Source organism: Amphiura filiformis, chromosome 5, assembly GCF_039555335.1.
Source record: "Amphiura filiformis chromosome 5, Afil_fr2py, whole genome shotgun sequence".
Taxonomy (NCBI): Eukaryota; Metazoa; Echinodermata; class Ophiuroidea; order Amphilepidida; family Amphiuridae; genus Amphiura; species Amphiura filiformis.
Genome location: NC_092632.1, coordinates 31,567,141 through 31,591,812, shown reverse-complemented (window position 1 = coordinate 31,591,812; position 24,672 = coordinate 31,567,141). Strand labels below are relative to the sequence as shown.

The 24,672-nt window shown below is 34.7% G+C and overlaps 1 protein-coding gene across 3 annotated transcripts in view; it reads right to left on the bottom strand.

Moving 5' to 3' along the window:
* The window catches only part of LOC140152977 (poly [ADP-ribose] polymerase 1-like), a 65,360-nt gene that overhangs the window by 21,173 nt on the left and 19,515 nt on the right, over nt 1-24,672 (bottom strand). For all 3 annotated transcript variants that reach the window (XM_072175535.1, XM_072175536.1, XM_072175537.1), the window contains exons 9-12: nt 24,050-24,198; nt 23,292-23,385; nt 22,919-22,996; nt 674-806 (exon numbers count right to left, since the gene is read on the bottom strand). In XM_072175535.1, coding sequence (XP_072031636.1) covers nt 674-806; nt 22,919-22,996; nt 23,292-23,385; nt 24,050-24,198 — 454 coding nt within the window. The remainder of the gene's footprint in view (nt 1-673; nt 807-22,918; nt 22,997-23,291; nt 23,386-24,049; nt 24,199-24,672) is intronic.

Sequence of the window (24,672 nt, the reverse complement as noted above, 5' to 3'; positions counted from 1 at the left end):
GGCATTACAATTCTAAAATTCTATAGAGGTCCAGTGATGTCATTTTCAGCCATCTTGTGGGTAAATCAATATAATTACCTTCAACTTCAAAGATATCATGTGATAAATTCTAAACTACTGAAAAGGCCAGGGCTCAATATACAGGGCGATTGAGGGCAATTGACCCTCAAAATTTTTACAACATAGCCCAATGTAAAATACCTGTCAGCGGCAAAAAGTATATAAGAGAGGTACTTTTTGTAGAATATGCTTCAAATAGCTCTCAACAAAAATGTATTTTGAACCCTAGATACAGGATTCATCTGTACTTTTTTGACCTAATCAAGAGCCTCATCCTCACAATTCATCCCATAAAAATGGTGATTTTTACTTTAAAGTTTATATTTTCTCATATCCCCAGTAAAATATTTGGAGTGATACATATGTTCAGTTTAAAATATGAATGAATATGTGATAGTCTCATTCCCCCATGGTTGTATGTCACTGTTGTACAACCTGTACTGTTCTATGGGTCACTGTGATACACATTTTTTCTTCTAATATTCAAACTCTAGTGCAATTTAACTTACAACTTTACCAAGATTAGCTGTCCAGTGTCCATAGTTTTCTCTCCCATTCAGTACCCTATCTCACATGAACCCCTCCCTTTCTCCATACCATATTGTAAACTTACCCATTGTGGCTATCAGACTCAAGTAGTTGCAGCTTGTAGTAGGAATTGGCACCTCTAGCAATGTCCACCATACCAAGAGTAGCTGTGTATAGTTTGCCTTTCTTCTTCAATACATGGGCTATACTTGCTATTCCTGTAAAATAGAAGATAGAGTAATCTTAATATGATTGGTTTGTTTGTGTTTTGTTTTTTCCCTTAAGAAAATGAACCAGTATTAGCAACAGTAGCAACAGCAATGATGACAATTCTTGATAAAAAGCTCTCCCGATGTTGGTCGAGCTTGTAGTAGAGCTGTATAGTATAAGAGGTTTTTTTTGTATAGTATGATATTACAAATTGTATATTACTAATTTACTAAGCTTATTAACTTATTACCAGCATGCCTAATGGATGGATTAATTCCAGGTGACCCATGTGTTGCCCACTCCTGCCCTGGTCCAGGGTAGGCACCCAGAGTTGTAATGTTTTGTGGCTTTCAGGAGGAGGGTTACATGTAGCATTATGGGAAAAATTATGAAAAACACTCCCAGTGAGTTTGAGTTTAGACTTTTAACAGAGCTATAAACCACTTCCCTAACTCAATCCATGCTTCCGTAGAAATTTCTGTAACAGCAAACAAAAGAGCAATCAACCTTGAGATGTTGATTAATAACAAATCGCAAACCTATTTCTTTCACGTTTACTAACAAGTACTTTCAGACAATCTGTCTGGCAAAGAGTATGTAAAAAGTATGTTCCCCTCGTAACCTACACAAAATATTTGTTCTTACCAAATTCCCGCATAGACAGCCAAAAAGCCTTTTCCTTTAAAATTAACAAACTCCCACACAAAATTACATTGCCCTGAGAACTTGCTTGATTGCCTCTATCACATTGGCTTATATCATAATTAACATCAAAGCCTCTCTCAATCATACCGATCACCCTATTCCAATTGAAATCCATACACCCCCTATGGAAGATATGACCTTAATATCCTACACAGGGGGTGTAGATTTCAAACGTAGTCACCAAATTCAGGTAATTCCATTTGAAATTCACACTCCCTGTGTTGAAGATTAAGGCCCTGTCTTCCATAAGAGGTGTATGGATTTCAACTGGAATAGCTCATTTCTGTAATAAGATTAAATCATTCTCCCTACTCCATCTTCCTTATAAGTGGCATTTACACATCAGGCACACCTAGTCCAGATTAAACACAAGATTGCTGTATGGTGACCATGGCAACGCCATGTTTGACATGCTTATGTCACGTTTATAAGAATTTTGATCACCAATTGTGATTCATCAATTCCATATTGGATTTTGCCACCTTCAATATGTTACTTGCAAGTTAGCCTGTTCATTTAATCATGTTGGAGCCATTTGACTACTTCAGTTTTGCATCAATCAATGGGTTTCCAGTATTTGACAGCATTGACAGAATCATGATAGAAACAGTCATAACCTCATGCATCAACACATGACTTCAATGGCATGATGTATTACTCTTAACTTATTAAAATGAGAAATTTATTTGCCCCCACCCCCTTGAAGATTCCTTTGCTTTGATAATTGCAGCACTGTTTGGTCCTATTGTTGTACTGAGCTCAAAATTCTGCATAGCAGATTAGCTTGCATTGTCCTATCTGCTGATATCTAATATCTTGGTTGGGTAACTTAAGGTGTGTGGAGCCCATTGATCTGGATTGGATTAATATGATATTAATGAACATTATGACCGTTATGTGAACTGATCTGAACTGCAATGATATTCTTGAGGATCTAAATGGGAACAGATGAAAATGGAATCAGCTTTAGTAATAGAATGGATTACTGCACTGAGCAAACACAAAACTGCACTGAGCAAAAACATAATATTTGCCCGGGGGGGTCACTCCCATTGTGGCCTGTACACCATCCGCGATAATCAACTTTTGAAAAGCACCCTAAACAAGGATTTAACCCTTGGCTAAAACGATACCCTAAACAGGTAACACTCGCCTGTTTTCACACCCTAAACAGAGATTTTATTCCTTGCATCAAATTTGATACCCTAAATTTCATTTCAGCATATTAGCAATTGCAATTTTGCTACCTTTTTTCCCAATTTTTTCATGTTTTTGACACCCTAAACACGATACGCATGTATCGTGCTACCCCACGAAAAACTACCCTTTTTACGCGTTTTTATTATCGCGGATGGTGTACAGGCCACAATGGGAGTGAACTCCGGGGGTATTTGAAACTTCAAATATCAACCAAATAAGATGATTTAAAGCCTGAAAATCCAAAATACCCACAAAATTGATGTTTTATCATCATTGTGAAAGAATAAGTTCATAAAAGTTAAAACACACAATCTATTACGTTAACTAGGTGTTTGACAGAATTAATAAAACAGTCCTACCAATCAATATAAACAACAGACTAACAACTATCCATCCCTCCAATATGAGCCCATGCATAACATGCCATGCCATGGGGGCAAATAAATAAATAAATAATAAGTGAATATTAATACTGAATACAAAACTGACACTTTGATACTAATAAACCAAAATAACTTGTTTTTCCAAAGTGTGAATCATGCCTATTCTCCGAAACTTCTATTTTAACATGAGGCACTTTCACGCATGGTCACAAAAAACACAAGCCTCTCACACTAATGCGAATTAAATTGCAATAAGCCTTTATAGTACTCCTTTGATGTATCGAATGTACCATTACCACGCTAGACTGCACATGGTCTATAAATCTCAGTTTGCCGTGTAATGGAATCGTTCCATTTCCAAGTAGCCAGTATGTGCCTATGACTGACACATCATTGGGTGGGTGGATACAGGTTATAAAGTAAAGTAGCTGCCTTGAACAAATATTTGCTCATCGGAAACTTCTGGTTCTGTTTTCTAAAATTATTTCTAAAAAAACCTGGGTATATCAGGAACTGAGATAATGCAATTGTATTAAAGAGCCTGGATTATTTTCAACCACTTCCTCAATCTAACATGTTTTGTCAATCTGTTTTAAAATATTAAAATCAATGTCAGGAGTTCACTGTTTCAACTGTATCGAAATTATTTGCATCAAGATCCTGGATCCATCAATTTTGCACAAAAATCCTAACAATCCATGAAATTCAGCTTAATTTCTGAGATCTTATTTGCTGGTTAACTTTGCCATTTTGAATGAACATCCCCCACCTCTTTCTTATCACCCACCTCTTTCTTTTAACCATTTATGCAATTTCTGAATTGAATTTTCACCCTCAAAATAACATATTGTACAAAATGTTTTATATTCAAAAAAATATTGTCCAAGTACAAACATTTGTCATGTTTGTATTATTCTATCAAATGAAACATTACTCCAACAGGGTTTCTTTAAAAATTAAAAGAAAAACAAATAAATTGTGCAACAAATAAAGTATGCATTGCAGCAGCACACTCGCCCTTAAAAATTGTAAATATATAAGGCAGCTTTTTGAACCTAGCCCTCCAATCACAGACTGTAGAGTTTCTGTGCTCCAATTCCCTTACTGCTATTATGTTATGATGCCCGAGTTGGCGCTCATCCTACCACCAGATGCAGCGAGGCAGATCCACTGACAACAGCAATTAATAGAGTTACGGCATATCTCTTAAGTCCAAACAAACTTGCTGTCTGTCCGTCAGTTGAGTTGGCACATATGAGATGTGGACTGTGTTGATATGGCAAAGTAAACACTGTGATGATCTCAACTAAATGGATTCTTTCATTTTCACATTAGTGTGTAGTGTAGTAAATACTCTGTGTAAGCTGGAGATAGCTCTGTGAAATTCCTTATTTATTACGAGTGATGGACTTGTAAGGAATACACACATTAATATTAATTACTATTCTACGACTTGCCAGAGATTCTTACTATTCTGTGACTTGCCCGAGATTCTGTTCAAATGTTTTGCTGTAATGTGAGTATCTTGCACATCTAAATAAATTGTTTTTCTTTTGAATTCAATGTATATTTGTTTTTACTATTTTCTTTTCATTTGTTTTCCCATTTGTTCTATTTAAATTGTTTTGTTTTCTGTTTTTCTTCTTGTTTTACAATAAATGTGTAATTTACATATATTAATTATAGTCTTATGGGGTGCCAACATTTATTTTCCTATTTTCATAGTGCACCAAGCTTGTCAAAAGTTAATTGATATCGAAAACTATTTAATCACATTCTTCATCTTTTGAAATGTTGATCTTTTTGATCAGTGATTGACTGGCTGTGTTTGCAGCCCTCCATTGATCTTCGTCAGCACTAGGTCATTGCAGAGTGGCAAAAGCATATTACTCAGTTCATGGAGGTTTTGACTCAAATTTGTAAGCAAAAGGAGGATACATTTTGTCTGACATGTTCATTTTACAGTATCCTGGTAATCATGATAATGTGTACATTACAAATTTAATAAGAATATAATTAATCACTTTTTAGACAAATTTGACTAGTTTCTGAACAGCACTAGAAAATAACCAGCATTTGCATTGCGATGTTTCAGGTACATGTCATCAGCATTTATTTTTTAATTAAAAATTCTATATTCTAGAAGAAAAAGGCATACTATATTGACTTTGATGAATTTACTTCAAGTAAAGTGCTATGTTAACATGGTAAGTGTGCTGCAGCCTTGTAGCTTCGGCACGTAAATGGCATGCAAATTTGTTCAATTAAATGTACTGGACCATTTGATTAATCTACTGGTTTGTTAAATTTTACCTCACATGGTGGCAATAGAGAGTTAGATCGAACAGAGTCCCACAAATACCGGTGTTATTGAGAACAACTCATTCCACAATACTGCTGAATCTAATTGATTGACATCTGTCATGTCTGTTTTGTCTTCCAATGTTTCATCTTTTACCACTTGGTCTCCAGTCTTAATATAATATAATTTTCAGTTAATAGCATGGTTTGCAGGTTTTTGCAACACATCAGTTTTTGCCGGAAAAAACTAAAAAAGTGATGAATGTTCCAATTTTTTCATCCCTAAACAAATTATAAAGTAACAAAAATGATTTCCTGAGTGTAATATTTAAAGCTACATTTTGTAATTATAGATATTAAGAAATAAAAAGGCATGGGTTTTCATTGCTCACTAGTGCACTGTCATTACTGTCATATTAAATTCAAACTGCTTTTATTTTAAGGACTTGATGAGACAAAAATATATTGAATGATTGTGTGTTACTGTTAATGTGCTTTCCGTCTTACTTTTTAATATGCAACCGACTGTATGTATATGAGTTTCTGCCATTTTTGCGGTTTAAACAAGGCAAAAACTGGCAAAAAGTAAGGGTCCAGGATCACAGGTTAGAATTACAATTACGTACATTAAGGTATTATGGGAACCCTCTGGCAGGAGATAATTTAAGGGTACAGGGTATAGATGGAAGTGAAAATGGCACAAGTATAAATGGGGGAAAATAAATACCATTAGATTGCGCAGGAGACAAATATGACCTTATTCATTATACTTGTCTATTTATGAAATAAATATTTCTGTTGACTGGTTAGTTTTAAAGATTGAACATTTACCAATTTAAGAAATTTTTGAAAGAGTTTCATATCTAGAATAAATCTAGAAAAATTTTAAAAGGTCAAGAATATAAAACCGTTTTGTCCAAATACTTCTGTGGATAAAGACAATGGTTTCAGATAACAAAATGAATCAACCAGTATTGTTATTACTGTCTGTCCCATTAACTTAGAGACTCAGTTTTAATTATTTATTTGAAAAATATAATGGGTTATAAAAAAAGTCACAGAAAATGTTCTAATGGACCTCCGAATTTTGAAAATGTTTCTCTTCATGTCGACTTTTGATTACATTTAGACTATAAATTGGGACCAGACAATTATTTGTAATGGTTAAAAACTTTTTTAAGTTAAGTTCATTTCAGAATTAGAGGCATTAGGGACAATTAAGATCAGGGTTTACTCATACAGGCTACTGCTACTGATTCACGTTTTGAACCAGAGACTGTCAGGCTAAATGCTCAATGTATTTTTTTGACTTTGAATTAATGTAGTTAATACTGATGCATTTATTTTATTGTAACACAATATACACTATTCAATAAGATAAATAATGATAATAATACTAGTACCACAATAAATGCTACTCTGCTCATCCTTTTAAAGAAAGAGTATAATGACCTCTAATTATCTACCAGTGTACCATATTGATCTAAAATGGTTTTCCTTATTTGACCGTCACATCCATAGGACTTCTACCTTCAAAGTAAAGTAACTGAACAATCCAAATATGTATTTGATAAATGGTATGAAACATTTCGCCCCGGTGGGTTCAGTTTGTATTTAAAGGTAGGACGTATGACCGTTCCAGGATTTGAAAATGACCCCTATTTCACGGGGAATCGAGGACATTTGCAGCAATTTTACCCCCTATTTTATGCTTGAAATCAAGGAAAATTTGCCCCAAAAACCTCCCTATTTTTATCATTTTGAGGACGATTTTCATTTCACCCCTTATCACGAGGAATCAAGGACATTTTCCAAATAAATACCCTATTTTTACCATTTCAAGGGCGCTTTTGAATTTTCCCCTATTTCACAGGGAAATGAGGACAATAACGAAAACTGTAGCGGTAAAAGCAGCGGACGAAAGTCCTAGAAATACACCCTATTTTTCATTTCAAGGACAATTTTGCTCCAAAACACCCCTAATTTGGACAATCGCGAACAATTTTGTCCTAAAAAATTCATGGGACATTTCTTGAAAAGTACCCTAATTGGAACCATCATGCGTACACATTGTCAGTGAAGACTAAACCCACCGGGCATTTCGCAGATCATTTTCAAATTTGTTGTGAAGTTGCTCAAATTTCAGCAGATTTTTTACTGGTAATATATTTTGAACAAGAAAAACTTCTTGGGTCTGAAGGTCACTAACAACCTTTCTTTCATGGCTTTTTTCGAAAAACATAAAATAGATTTAAATAAGCAATAAAAACCGAGTCTGTAAGTTAATTGAACAGACAGTAGTGTTCCAAAATGAGCTGTATCAATGTGACTTTCGATTCTGTCAACGACGTGCTCCCAGTAAGTGATATTGCAGTTATCAATAAATCTAGTACTTGTATAATACAAGTAAAAAAGAAGAAGCAATTTTCTTGGCTGGATGCTCATACATGTAGGTTCTTATTTTAACTACAATTCTCATGAAGTGAAGTAGTTTGCAGCATTTTATCACCCAAGACCATGATTGGATGTTGTCTCCAACAAAATTAAATCAATGACTAACTGACCAACTAAACTAGCCATCAATCACAGAGTTAATCTCCAAGTCCATCAGCACGTCTTCTCGTGTCCCAGTTTGATATTCGTATTAAGATGAATTAAAATATGAAATGTATATTTGATTACATCCCACATGATAAATAAAACAGATCAATTGTAAGCTTTGACTCATCAGTTTACTAATATAATTTTGTAACAAACTATGCCGTCCTAAAGAGGTAATGACAATGCTGATTAATGAATGTTAACTAGGCCTGTTCCAAAATTCCACATATTTCATGAAAATGATTTGGTAGTAGATGCTTTAATTTGATTTGGTAGTCTTATGAATTTAATTGGAGGGGGCTTGCTCTTCTATGTTCGCATGCCTCGCTTGCCTCACCCCACCCAGGTGCAATGGGAAGCTGTTAGGGGTAGTCACAGTCGTTGTACTGATGGACCCTGCGCCACTTGTAGGCTGCAAAGGTGGTTCCGACATATTCTAATGACGGCGGAATAAATGTAAAGTGCTTTGAGGCTGTTTACGGCATAAAGCGCTATATAAATGTCTACATTTATTTATTTATTTATTTGACCATGCGCATGACAAAGGGCAAATATAGAGTACCTCTAAATTGATGCACTGGAACCACTGTGATCTTGTCTATTTGTCACTTCTGTGTAATCATGTCATTTTGTTTTAAACCTTGCGAGTTCTATTATACATGTTGCACATGAGTAAATCCTTGAATTTAATATCCCCAGCTATTGCTGGTTTCCCATCATGTTACCCCATAGACCTTTTCAGCAGCTGATTGCAAATCTACAAAAATTAGTTTAGAAAGATGTCGCCTGTTCAAACACATCCAACCATCAAAATCTGGCGATTTGAACTTGCATTCGACCACACACTGGACACCACATTCAATACACTGTGCCAAGTGAAATGCAATACATGATTGGTGTCAACAATCATGCCACTCGCTCATCAAACGTACCAGTGTGATTGGTTGCGGTGTTTTTGTTTACCAGTCGCCCAAGGTCAGTGTTTTCTATAAAAAGTCCTCCTGAAAAGGTCTATGGTGGTATCAACTCATTGTCCGCACTAACATTCTTTTGGTGATACCTGGAATTCTAGGTACCAGCCAACAGGTACAAGTGTCATTTTGAACCACTTTAGGGGACAGGCTCAGCAACCAAACATAAGGACTACAAGTTTGCAATCAAAAATCACGAAATTTGAAGAAAATTCCAGTTTTTGAATTCAGGAAGTTTCTTGGAAACTTGCACCTCTTGATTCTAAATTTTCAACAAACCTTCCCTGACAAACCTTTCATATGTGAGGCTAAATGATCTAACTGGGTTAATGGCAACAAAGTGTCATTGTTTAGAGGTAAAACAGTCAGCAAAAACAATAAAATCCGCCTACATGATATGAGAATATAGTCATGCAAGTTCGCAACAAAGTATGCTGGGGATGTACAAATTGCAGCAAATCATCTGAGGTTACTGGACAAGTTGATTAATAGCTCAATTTTCAAGAATGGACTCCCTTGGCCTGGTTTGATCAGGTTGTGTCACATACTCTTACATGAAGGTTACTTTTAAAGAGCAGACCATAGAATATATAGACCATTGACCAACAGGCAAAGTCCCCAGTGCTTTGTATGGTGAGAATTCTCACATATTGTCTAAGTGTCTAACAATCAAACAAGTCATTTGTGGGTATCATGGAGCTGTATATTAGGCTTTATTATCAGCTCTATGGTGCCTATATATGTTTATGCAACATATGTCAAGACTGTGTTTTTTTTTAGTGAAAAGAATGAGCGTAGCATTTTGTACACACCTGTACAAATTAGCCTTAACAGATGATGCTGGACTTTGCCTGTTGGTGAATGATCTGTGTTTTTTCGTCAATGTCTTGGTTTTAATTTTAAAAATGCCACTTTTAAGCAAAGCTGCTTAAACCTTTTTAATTTTTGTTGGACAGACAGGATTATATGGGTCACTCTTAAGAAGTATGACACAATAGCATTTTAAAAATGAAAGTGTTCATATAATTTATGAAAGGAAACAAGTCATTTTTAATTCTTGTTGTTTTGAATTATTTTTTTTCTTTTCACATTGCGTGTGATGTGTTGGCAACACATCTTTTAGCTTCCTTTTACCAGAAATAATAAATAGCTCCATTATTAAGTTCATAAATTGACCATTACTGCATCACTTCTACTGTTTATGTGATGAGCACTTACAAATTGTCGACACTGTGACGTCAATACACTTAAGGTGCACATCAACATATCACTCAAGGAGCTGTAAGAAATATTTTAAAGTGATTCTTTGAGCAAAGGCATTTACATGCTGTGAAATAGAATAAGTTTTATTTCATGCACGTCAGTGCATAATTTCTCGCTTGCAACCATGTGTGTATATCTGACGGGGTGCATGCATACGAGTGTAGCTGAGTGTGAAGGATAACATGACACACTAATAATGTAACTTACCCCTGTGTCGCTGAGAATTTGAAAGTGGACCCATCAATATACCAATTTTTCAAGAAATTTGGACCCACCAATATACCAAAACTCAAAATTTTCGGCCAAATTGAACACACATTTTCTAAATTTTTACAACTTCCCTTCCCCACCCCCAAAAAAAATTTTGGGGAAATTTCAAAATTGAAACAATTTTGAAAAAGGGACCCATCCATCCTGGCCATCCATATATCAAAATTAGCTAACAAAAGGGGTCATTGGTATACCAAAAGGCTAAAAATGCCACCCATGTTTGCGGCACGTCTCCGTATGGTCATTCTTGTACTGAGTATTCCCCTCCCCGGAACTATCCCCAAGTGGAAAATTAAAAATGAAACATTAAAAGTGACTGTCATAAAACACTTCTGAGTATATAAAATGTGTCCACTTTACAAGCATTCAAACCATCATTTTATAACTAACAAACAAACTAATGTTAAGACCAAAGTAAAGATGCATCCAGGAAGGAAAAGCCGATGCTTAATTAAACAATCATGCTGCAATTATCAGTTATGTCAATATTGATACTCTTGATACTGGTATCTTCAGGGTGGGTCAATCTGAATGCTATTTCTAATAACGACATGAATCACAACGTTTTATTCTTTATTTACCTTACAGATCAAAAGAAGAAATCTAGATCTAATCACGAGGGAGCAGCTTATGGCGACAGTTGGATGTATTAGATTGTCCAGATAAATCTCTAATTAGTTTGGCTAGACCTTGATTTATACAAGAACAGGGAGGAGGAAAAGAGCCATCTACAGCCACATCGTTGATTCTTTAAGTAATCACACAATCCGGATCCGGGATTCAGGCCAGGCAGACAAGAGGCGAGACAGATGGTGTTGCACACATTGTATCTTTTATGGCTGACATAATTCAATAAACTGTCTAATCAAGCTGAGACTTTAATGGATTGCATGTCTACGGAACTTGTTACAGAGTTATTACAGGCTACACACATTAATGATGCAATTTCAACACCATTACAGTCTTGCTTTAAAACAAGATGTAACCATACTGGAATATTTTCATGTCAACTGCTGGAGATTTTGAGCAAAAAGGAAGTCGAGAACTAAAAGTGTTGTTTTATTCTGATTGGACTCATCTGTACATAGCACATGAGATGGTAAATCATGAATATTGTAAACAACCAAATAATGTGAACAAACTGAAGTGCATTATTTTTCTTGCTTGTTTTGTTAATCTGGAAGTCAATAGCTGAATGGTCCTACGGGAAATACAACATCTACTAGTTTGTGGATTCCACAATTAACGGAAATAGGTATGGCGACAAACACGCGTCCTTTTGAACTTTAAACATGCAAACCTACTTTGTGAAATGTTGCTTTACAAATATTGTAACTGTCTGTTGTGATCCACTTATCTATTTTCAAGCATAACTATTGACATGCCTTTGTGTAATTGTGTACACTGATTATCCGAGTAACCGTTATTATACAGGGTGGTTCAATCACACGCATGTCATAAAATGGCATCGGCAACAGAAACCTCCACATGGCCTATAACAGACTGGTTTGCATCCTACAGTCAACAAAGCACTGATGCTGTATCAAGTGCAATAACTCCCACCGGTGTTTCCTTTTACGTCAGCCATGATGCATCTGAAGCAACAACTTTTCAAGCTGAATCAATTCTAAATGACACTGACAATTCCACAAAGCATTTTGACAATGATCTCTTACGACCTGACTCCATACATGTAATTCTAAACATTACATTCATGAGTATCTTCATGATCCTTGGAACAATAGGAAATCTTGTCGTTTTGACCGTTTATTTAAAGCATAGGAAACGCAAGCAGTCCACAGCTAATTATTTTCTGTGCAACTTAGCATTCACTGATTTCCTTGTATGTACCATTGTTATCCCCTGCATGTGCACATAGAGAGTGTGACACGTTATCGTTATATGACAGATGCTGAGTGCAAATCTATCTTGTTCCTATGGCACCAGACAATGCTATGTTCATCATGGATCCTTGTTGGAATATCAATAGATCGCTATTTCTGTTTGTGTAAACCACTGGACATGGCGACTCATGCTAAACGAGCAAAGGTCATTCTTGCTACAGTCTGGATTTTCTCTTGTCTAACTGCTATCAAAACACTGCTTCTTTACGAAAGTCCCGAGTGCCAGATTCGCACCGGACAGCACGACAATGCGCGCATTATCATGGCGTTTGTAGATGCGAGTATCACGCTGTTCATACCCATAGGTATCATAACCGTGGCATATTTGCGTATATTCTGTATTCTTGCCAATCGTTCTCTTCATGCTCCTGGATCTGGTGCTGATATGGTTAATCGTACTCGCGTTATTGTAGCCAAAAGACTTCTTCTTGTAATCATCGCCTTCATACTCTGCTGGTTACCAAGAGGCATCATAGACATCTATGTTGGGTTTGACCCAAGCATACTCCGCAAGGATCGCTCAGCACTCACGGTATATGTATGCCGCTACATTTTCCCATACATAAACTCTGTGTTGAACCCATTTTTGTACTCGCTTATCAATGCGAAATTTCGCAAAGAATGTTGGATTGTGGTTTGTTGTTGCTGTGCCAAGTTCACACCGACCAAGTACAAGTATTATGTCAAGTATACCAAGACGACAAGGTCAACGCGCACACATAATAGTACAGTGTTTTAAACAAAAAACAGGGTGCACATAAGTCAATCAACTGATTTTAGTTTAAACTAACTGTCTGCTGATGCAATGATTTTGTTAATTTAGATCATTAATTGCAATAAAAAGTTTTAAAATTCAATTCTAGTAAACCTGAATGTTTTGGTCTGTGAGAAGTATATTTTTATTTTCAGATTTCATATTCAATGTAAATATTTGATCTATTGTCTTCTTTACTTATTTATAAATGTTGCAAGTTGTTATGGCTATTCAAACAATTTGTTGCATAACTATCACAATCAGAACTATCACAGCAATGGGCTATTCCAGTTGAAATCTATACACCCCCTATGGAAGACAACTACCTTAATCTTTTACACAGGGAGTGTGAATTTCAAATAGGGTTACCTGAAAGGGTGATTCCATTTAAAATATACATCCCCTGTGTAGGAGTTCGAGGTCATGTCTTCCATAGGAGGTATATGACTTTCAACTGGAATAGCCCAATTGATTCTCAGACTAAGTACCCATAGTTGCAAGTCAAAGAAGTCAGTCCTACACTGATATTTTATTCTACTGTACATATATCAATGGAAAGCCAAAAAAAAAAAGTATTTCAAAAAACGTGCTGTACTGCACTCAATTACGACAATGCCAAGTTTGTGGTTACAAAATGTAAACATATTATAAATATGTAAAAAATTAAATTAAATTGTGAACTGTATTTTCTGTACTTTATAGCCTAAAGAGAACACTGGTATTATATTTGTCATGATAAATTGAAACCAAACCATGTTGCATATTTGAAAGAAACCTGCTGAATGCAATAAGTTAAAATTTCTAACATATTGTATAACATGATATATGCAGAGATGTAAGTTGGCCTGAAGAAAAAACCCTGAAAATCTGGAAATAGCGTGTGAATATGGGCAAAAAAAAACCCAAATAAAAAGTCGGAAATTTGGAAGAAAAAAACCCCTGGAATTGCAGATTAATCCTGAAAACTTACATCCCTGATGCATGAAGAGTTTTGTTGCAAAAGCCCTTACATCCACTTTTTGACTTTTTGAGAAAAACAGCCTTTTTAAATTTTGCAATTATTACTTGTTCGATTTGATTCATTTTGGTTTTGAACAAAGTGTTGATGAATAGAAACTAAAAGAATAGGTTTAGTACAATTTTTAAGCCTTCCTATTTATTTTATTATTTCTTCTATAATGTGCCTTTTGTAGATGTAAGGGCTTTTGCAACAAAATAAATTTACCGCTTTTCTAGAAACCACCTTTGCAATCAATTTTTTTTTCTTTTTGCACTATGTTATATAACTTGACTAATGTTTTCAAAATCAAAAAGAAAAATTGAAATATCTCATTTACTTTTTTAATTATGAATTTTTAATTAAATTCCTTTTAATTTTAATAGGCAAAGAACATTTAAGGCTACTATATCAATATTCATTTTAAGTTCACAATTCGGGAAATTCCCTACTCCCAAATAGGAAATATACGATATCTCCGGAAGGGAAGCTGGTATGAAGGTCAAACAATCATCAAAATGTGTATTCTACCCACACTATAATGTCATGCCAATAACTCAATTTCACCCAGAGGTTGATGTACATGCTTTTGCAACAAAACTCTTCATATGTTGAGACTCATCAGATACAGAACAATCAGTTACATCGTTCAATCATGTACTACTTTGGTTGGTTATGTAATTTTATGTGCAATATCTTGTAACCAGTATAGCTAATTAAATGTAAAGTTTCACAACTATACAAACAGAGAGTGTGTTTATATGTTCTTATACTTTGATTTCCTGGTGTTCATGCTATGCTTAGTTTTCGTAATTGTCAAAGAAGGCATTCAATTCCTCTGCATTTATCTGCACTGAAATGCATTATATTTGAGATAATTAGGCCAACAAAAGGGTTAGTGTTTTTCCCATTTCAGGCCATTATTTCACAATTAATTGACATAAGTAAACATATTTAAAAAGCTGGCTTTATAAGGATACAGAATATGTTAAAATAAAATGTTATTTTACAGGGTGTGTATGAATTATACAGGGTGTAGCATAAACAAACAAAAATTCTAGTTTTAACATTAAAAAAACACACACAAAAAAAATGAAAAAGAAAAAAATCTCATGGCTGACACTGACTTATCAACTTCATGCAGTTTTCATTCTGTCAGAATAACAGGTTTGATTGGTTTAAAAAAAACTATTTGTAAATTGTTTCTTTATAATATAGAGAAGTAGACCATCAGTGACTACCACCAGCATCATTAACCTTCAGAGCTCAATAAACCATTTCAGGATGTGCACTCTTGGTATATTTTATTTGAACACAAATTAAAATCGCACAAGCTAAATACGCAATTCCTGCACACAACCAGGTCACAAGCCCTTGAGCACTAATCACTGCCTATACAATCTGATTACATCTGAGATAGGAGGAGGCACACCCTGGTTTACTAACCAGGTAATTTCATCATTTTATCTACATATTCTAATGCTTGACACGTTCTGTAAAGACACTTGGCCCAACCCTCATTCTTCAATTCTGCAAGATATCACTCTTTGTAGATTTAACAAACTGCCTGTAATGCATGAAGGCATTATATCTGATACACTTTGTCTTGTATACTCTCATCTCAAGTTACCTGATACCCATCTTAGCACTTTGCTGTGAACAACTTGAGAGTTTGCTTTACTCTCATTTTACAGGATATTCATCTTGTACCTTGCTCTTAACCTTTTTAATTGAACTGTACATGATGCCGAAGCTACATGCATTATTTAATACCAATCAATTTTGCAAGCACATTTCTATATAATCAAGCAAAAAATTAAAAAGATGTTGCGAAAATGGTTTTAAGGTAGGACCAAATGAAGTTTGCACAGCCTTTCAATTATAAAATCCATGACTTTACTATGACTTTTTCAGATATCTAATCACAAACTTTCAACATACTTAAAATCAGATTCCATGCCAACTTTACCTCCCATTTTTATGCAAGAACACTGGCGGGATTTTTTTGGTTTTTTTTTAAATACTCATTTAACATTTTCAATTCTCACTTCCTCTTTGGAAAATAATTCTGTGACTTTTAACATTTTTAAAATTCCATAAACAAAATCAACTTACATGTACATGAGTTTTGACCCTGTTATGGAATTCCATGAATAAAATCAAAATTACATGATTTTTATCGATGGTTATAATTCTGTGACTTTCACAGACGTGGGAAGTGCCAAATAAAGCATGAAGTTTGTTCATTGTTTTCAGCACTAATGTAATTATTCATTATTTATTCATATCTCCAAAATTGGGATGGCAGCATCAGCATGGTTGTCATGGCAATCACTAATGCTTCATTCCACCACAGTAACCACATACAATGACTGAATCAGAATTAATTTTCATCAAAAAGAAACAAAAATGTGAGTAATATTAGCACAAAAAAGCCAAGTGTCAAGGTCAAGGATGGACCAAAAATAAAGAAGAAATACATACAAAGACACAAACAAAACAAATAAGTAAACAAACAAAACAAACAAGTACTTTTATTTCCCCATCTCCCCAAATCATTATTCTGTGTTTATTTGTTTGCTTATTAATAGGTATTATGACTTCTTGTTTTTAGTTTTAATTCTAATTTGTTGGGAATATATTTGGGCATGACTTGGCAATGCTTGTGAAAAGGTACTTTCACCTCATTCACTTCAGGTAAGGATTTGGGAATAAAATCAGTGAATAGCTGAGGGTGTAAGTATTAAGATTAGGGTTAAGATAAGTATATGATGTGGCAGCCATTATTTTTTAATTATGTCCAGCAGTGACCAAATGGTCAACTAAAATGATGGCATATTAACGCTCGGGGAATTTAAAGGATCCACCTTTGTTTACTTAATTTCTGAGCCACTCCACAAATCATTCTCCCTTCTTGCACAGAATGTAAACCAATGGAGCCAGTTTAAGCCTTTTGAAGACATGATACTGGACACGCATCAAAGGTCAGTTTATCTCTATAGGTCATTAATTTTATTGGAAAATGTCAAAAGGATTCAGAACGTGACAAATGAATAGGCTATTCCATTTGAAAACCACACCCCCCTGTGACAAACCTGCTTGTGAAGAAATCCCACCCCTTGCGTGGACCAGCTTGTGTGACTCCTGCAAAGGGGTATTAAGGCAGTATTCATCAAGACAATACAAAACAAGACAAGATTCTTCTAATTAAGGCAGGAGTAATGGAAGACACATTCGTCCACGCCCAAATTTGAGATTTCTTGATATTTATCAACACTAAGATGTATTCTTTCACTTGAAACTGATAAATTACAACTTGCTAATATTTACTCATATTTTTGCTTGATTTATTTCGCTCTTTTTTTACTCTAAAAAGTCACATGGCTCAAGACAGCTTAGTTAATTGGCGGGAAATAATGAGTCAGAAATGCGCTGAATGCGAAATATTGCGATTCTGGCTTCGATTTGTGTCGTGTGACGCCAAGACAACAACTCTGCTGGCGTATGTCCAACGCAGCCAAGCGCATTCGGTATGTTGTTAACGCCAGCAAAATGTGGTGTAAACAAAACAAAAATTTGCAGTCAAAAATGCCACTTAGATTTTTTAATTATTTTGAATTTTGGAGCACTGAAAGCAGACATTATAGATTCATTGGTGCGAAAAGATGCATATTTAGACCATACACCAGATACAGCTTTTACAAGCGTGAAAGTCTTACCGTTTTAAAATATAAGGACGTTTTGTGCATAATTTTGACATTTTTTTACTAAAACATCGATTTCTCAGAGTTCACTTTTAACAATATTGCACGATTTTTGTGACAAGATAACTCGAAAAATATGCAAGCAAAAGGTAAACTTTTGCACTATCGTTTAGAGTACATCAAAGTCTAGGGAAGCTTTTCTCATTTTTTCAAAATATTTGTTTTAAACAAAAATATACACCATTATGTTCAATTTTTAACTTAAAAGAGTGACAAAATTGCTTTTTTCACATGTTTTTTTCAATATTTAGAAAAAAGAGACAAATTTCAAAAAATAAAAAAACCCTTCCCTAAGTTCATGTCTCTTCTTCATGAAAAGCTAACTGAAATTGTTTTACTCCGAACGGATTTTTTTCTAAGTTGTCACAAAAAAATTGGGGTAAAAAAGTGAATTTTTGTGATTTTTTTCAAAAACTCCAGATTTTTGAACAAATCTGACGTCACCATGGGATTCCTTGACTCATTTCCTTTCCAAAAATGTATAGTTTTATATACTTTGGAATATACAATTCAGAAATAATGATGCTCGAAAAGGTCCATGTTCTCTCCCATTACTCTGGCCTTAATACTCCACATCTAGCTATTTTCATCAAAAGTGGTAGAGGTGTGAAAACTTTTGAAAAGAAAATTGTTTAATTTTAGGTGAGATTGTGAAAAATTCAACTGGGTTTGATAAATTTCAACAATTTTCAACAGCAATTTAACACAAAACAAGCCACATTTTCCAGCTGGATTGAACATAAGGTGTAACTGAGATGGCAGTATATTTTCCAAGGAGGGTGGTGTGGATTTTAAATGGAATAGCCCAATAACCCATTTTCATTCCCATTAAGGGGGTTCGAAACGATGTTTCTGGAAAACAGAAACTGAATTTAGAACCATTTGAATAGATTGAATAAGTTAAGCTAAATACACTGAGCAAAATAGTTTTTGTTTGAAGGAAATCGGACATACGGTTGTCAAGATATACATGTTTTTAGTTTCTTTGTATTCTATTGTTTTTTGCCAATATATTGATGAAGTTAATGAGGAAAATTGGCATAATGTGCTCATGAATATTCATGTTTGCCAATATTATACCAATATCTTATGAATAAACCTTCATACTACTTTTATTTTATATGATTTTGACATGAAACTTTGCCAATGTGTTTCTATGGCCTAAAACATTAACATGTGATTTTCCGCCCATCTAATTTGCATATTTGCATAATTAATTAGCATTATACTTAAAGCTAATTAATTATGCAAATATGCAAATTAGATGGGCGGGAAAATCACATGTTAAAGGTTTAGGTCATAGAGACACATTGGCAAAGTTTCAGGTCAAAATTCTTAAAGGTAAAAGTAGTATGAAGGTTTATTCATGAAAATATTGGCAAAAATTAATATTAATGAGCACATTTTGCCAATTTTCCTCATTAACTTCATCAATATATTGGCAAAAACAATAGAATACAAAGAATCTTTCAACAGCAATATCTCAAAAACAGTTTGTCCGATTTGGCTCAAATTTTGGAATTACGATTATTTTGCATATCTCTTTGCAACAAGTCTATTTTAATCTCAATCAGAGCAACTTGATTTTGCCTTTCGTACCACCTTAAACAGAAGAATTAGACACAGGAATTATTCAAATAAAGAAACTACTGAACCCATCTTAAGATTCAGGATATTCTGTTCCTCTTCACTGTATTGACCAAAGTAAAGAGTGCAGACTCTGCCATGTTTGTGTTAAGGTTGTGATATTCAAGCGGGCTCTTTGGGCGATTTTACACCAAAAAGCATTTAGTGTCAATGCATAGTATTTTATGGGTGATTGTATGTGCTTATGTTTTCATTGGGTTATTCCAGATCAATTCTGAACCCTCCCATGGAGACACAGCCAGAATTAAGGTTTAAATAGACAACAGAAATTCACATTTCACCCCTCCCCCCCCCCCTCCTTATGGACACAGCTGGCATCTGGGTTGTTTGATTTAAATCATGTTGATTTAAATCACTGATTTAAATCATGATTTAAATCACTTGATTTTTATTTAAATCACTGATTTAAATCAACTTTTTCAATATTTTACCATTTTTGATCAACTTAAGTTAAAGGTCCGTTACCCGATCGACAGCATCATCCCCCCGATTTTTTTCATTGTTGATGAGGTTTTGGTATCACATAATAGCTACTATTTTTCTCATTACTATCCTGAAATTTGACGATCCAAGTCGATGTATTTCCAGAGAAATCATGAAACACAGCGGTTTTTACAGGTTACCAGTTTGTAAATACTAAAAATTACTCCGAATTCTGGGGCAGGGAATTATGAGCGATCATCAGTCACCGCAACAGCTACTTTGGTTTCGCGTCCCCACACATTCTGTGAAAAAGCGAACCACACTAACTGCTGAGGAGACTGTGTGCCGTATTTAATTATAAAACTTCCACGCTTCACGTAGTGGGCTGTTTAGCTCAATAGACTAGCGCGTTTTTACTTACCCGAGAGGTTCCCGGTTCAAAACCCGGTACCGGAAGGTTTTTTTTCTCTCCATTCTTAACCCAAACTTTTTTATATTCATTTGAAATGTACATATTACAAGGGGAAATATATTTTGTTTTCTTTTTTTCTGAAACGGTACGAAAAAAAAGCCCAAATATTTTCCGTTCAATACGGGCCGGACATTGTACGTCATACGAACGAGAATTGTTGTTGTTGCTTGCCTGCCCATAATGCAATTCACGTATACCAAGGTATTGGATTGCAAATTTGGCTATTTATTCACATTTACGCTGAAAATGCTCTCGTTTTTTCACAAAGCAGCATAAAGGGGGCGATATTTGATATTATTATGTAATTTTAAAGACAATCCATATCCAAAATCAATAGGGTTACCCCCCCTTTAATTTCTTTCTTAAATTTACCGTTTTACTTCATTCCTAATGTTTCTACAACTTTTGGATACAATAAAAATACCTATATGATGTCAATTTATCTATTGCTAAAAATTCATCTTCAAGGTGCAGAATTCAGTTTTTTTCCCATAATTTTTCTTTGAAATTTTCACATGTAAAAGCATGTTTTGACTCTTTTGTAAATACCTGGTAGGATTGTGCATATGACTAGCATTCCACTAGTACTCTTTTGACTTTATCATGGGGTATAGCAGTTCTTGGAATCAAAAAAATTTAAAAAAATAGCGATTTAAATAAAAAAAATTTAAATAAAAAATATCTGATTTTTTTTATTAAAAAAAAAATCAAAAAAATCAACAACCCTGACTGGCATTTATAAACTTGAAAGATACACCTGCCGGAATTTCAGTATTTCCAGTAAATAATTTTACTTCCTTCACTGCTTTTTCACATCTATGTCTTCCATACCCTCCAGCTAAACTCTTTGCTTGATTTGCTTGAAATGCAGCTGGAACGCCAGGCCTGCTCTCAATTCCAACTGGAATTTCACATGTCTTCCTTGAGGAGGGGGAGGGGGTACAGAATTCACATAGAACAGCATTTGTGCTTGTTTATTTTAAGTTGCTTTGACTGTCCATGCCATGCAGAATGAAATACATGCCAAATGGTGGTGTGATCAAGCGAAATCAGTCTGAAGTCGGGCATGTTCAATTTTCAGTTTCTTAAAGGATTTTAAACAACATTTGCAAAACCCCCATTGAATTTGGACAACCAGTTCAAAAGATATAAGCAGGTAAAGAGTTTCCAAAACAATAGGAAACAAAAAGAAATACTTCCGTTGTTTGGCTATATCTCTAAATTAATATTTCTGACTTCCGACTGATTTTGCCTGATCACATCACAATATACCTTTACGAATCAGTGCATTGCATATTTTGATGGTACTTGGACAGAACTATGAAAACAGAGAGTAAATCACCAAGGTTTTTGTGATGAATTTGTTAACACGGATGAGTGCATGGTTGCTTGTTTATGCCTGAAGTGAAGCAGAGAGTATAAATAATGATCACACAGCAAATCCTATTAATCAACCCCATATATACACAAGAACATATATTTCAATTGGAATATTTATATCCATGCAAGCAAGCAAAAGAACCCAAACTATCTCCTGTACCAATCTTTCAAAGACCTCCTGTATGAAGGTTTAATGCAGGTTTAAATAAAATTATCCATTTCTTGACCTAGGATGAACTTCAAAATTACAAGGGAACGATTCAAATCTACAGCATAGGACAGCAATAATGCAAGGTATTTTTTATCACAGACATGCACATTCATTACAAATGATCGAAATAATAGTTGTTTAAACCTTAGAAGAAATAAATCTCGATCAGAAAGAAAACATCTTGCAAACATTTGAACATTCTGATAGGGAGCTGCCTTAAAATGAGGTACAGGCAATGGATGAAAACCAAACAATGTTTTCGGCCTTAAATCCAGTCAGTGGGTATTCAGTATTCACACTATCGGTAAATCAAAGTTGATTTTAGGAAAATTTCTGTTGTTTATAATCATTCTTAGTCAGTTAAACATTATTTTAATAACAAAACACAATTTTATTTATCAAAACTTTATCAGAAGTTACTGTCGTGAAAACTTCCCTTACTCTAAAAGTTGCACGTACTATGGGTACTATGATTGCGTTTGATACAACGCACTACATACGAGCCCCTCAACAAGTGTGTTCTGCGATGACCAATATCCTCTATCGTGATGTAGATGACATCCAGGAACCAATAAAATTTAGTACTTACAAGCTAAACCATACCGACTAAGATTGCAAATATAAATTATTCTTCTTGCTTTACTTTTCCTCAATTTTAAAACTATAGGGTTTTGCATACAGAAAAATACTCCTTTTTAGACTTTTTTCAGGAAGTTACCAATGCTTGAAATTCTGACACAACATCCCAGTCAGAAAACCATAAAAGGATTATTTATCGACAAATTTTTCAAACTAAACAAAAGTATAAATAGGAAAAAATTAGTCGTATAATTTTCTACATTATGTATGCATAACAATTGATGAGAGGCGTTACCTGATTCTGGGTCTACAGCTCCTCCTCCTTTCAGCATCATCTTCATCTTCTTGGGTACGCTCATGGTGTATTCTCTCTCTGTAACCAAATAGACCATAACAATAAAATACTGCTTGCTTTGATCACTTATACATAAATTCTTACTAAATTATCATTTAATAGTTTTACCACCAATTATCAATCACAGTGTTTGATAGGTTTTTTTGTATAACTCATACAAAGATTCTTGCCATTTGATTGGTCAATTACTATTGATTATTTTTACAATTAAGTACTTGCATTTAGCATTAGCATCAGTTAAGGGTGGTCTTTACCCTGTAATTATGGAAAGTTTTAGGCCAATTATTTTTTTAAAGTTTCTGTTATAACATACCTTCCCTGTCTGAGACTAAGGCACTCTTTGTAGGTACACGTTTAAATGAAGGTCCTGGAGCATCAGTTACATCCTTGGCAATCCGAGTTTTAGGCTGTGGTGAAAAGAAAGATCAAAGATCATCAAGAATCATCTATGTCTTTGAGCACCTTGGACTGGCTAGTGCACAATCTCTGATCAGTCTAAAAATTAGTTATCTGGTTTAGAAATTGATTCAGTTAAACAAATGATTTCAATGGCCCAAGAAAACACTACCACCATAAAACTACATTCTTAGTCAGTGGGAGTGGTCTATTACATAGACACATATTCTGATTGGACAATCGCATGATTTTGGATGTCGTCTATCAGGCTGTAGATGACCCCACGTCATCATGAGCGTTGATAATGCGTAACACGCTCATAGAGGTGCGCGTATGTATCGCGTTGTATGCGTAGACGCAGTGCGGAATACTCGCACGCACTAGCAGTACGTGCAACAAAAGATGTGAAGTTGTAAACAAGTTTCGTTCATTTTAGAAAAAGTGGAGTTTTTATGACGGTAACTTAACTTTTATTTTTAAAAATAGCTTACAGTTACTAAAATAATATTTAACTGTGTAAATCGTAGGTGTATACCGGCTGCGCCGGCATCCACTACTCAAAATATTGGACCTGCCTGTCGTCTATCACACGGTAGAGGATAGTCAAAATAAAAATTCCTATCGTTTATTCTCTAAGTCTTGCACAACCTCAATTTACACATGTTTTCAACTCACATCAGCACCCCAATTAGAGATACTACTCTCTGTTATCATCGTGGCAGCATCACCACCTCTCCTGACTGCATCCAGAAAGTCTTCTGTCACCACATGAACATCACATCTCCTGGCATCTTTCATTTTATTGGACATCTTTCTCAACTCGGCTGCAAAACAAAATGGTGATCACATTAAAAACCTATGTTGTTGCCAATAAGGCTGACCATATTTTAAGTGTGCACATTAAAGTGCACCATGGATTAAAAAAATTATAAGAGTGATAAAATTGTGGCCCAACATACCATATGTACACTATGATGCAATTATATCAGTTTCGCCGTCGAGCAATGATTAAAGGAGGAAATAGGAAAAGTGATCCCGCCTGGGAAATGAACCCAGGACCTCTGGTTTGCTTATTCCCATCATAAATAAAAGCAACTGTTTTACATGATACCATATGTTCATTTTTCTTAAAACTCTCAGCAGGTCATATATCATATTTTTTTTAAAGAATCTTGTTGGTACATTGTTATCATGATTACCTGAAGTTCTGACAGTTTCAATACTTCATTATTCAATGAAACAATGAGATCCCAGCTAATAAATAAACCCATATCCCATATGAATTGAATTAAAACTTT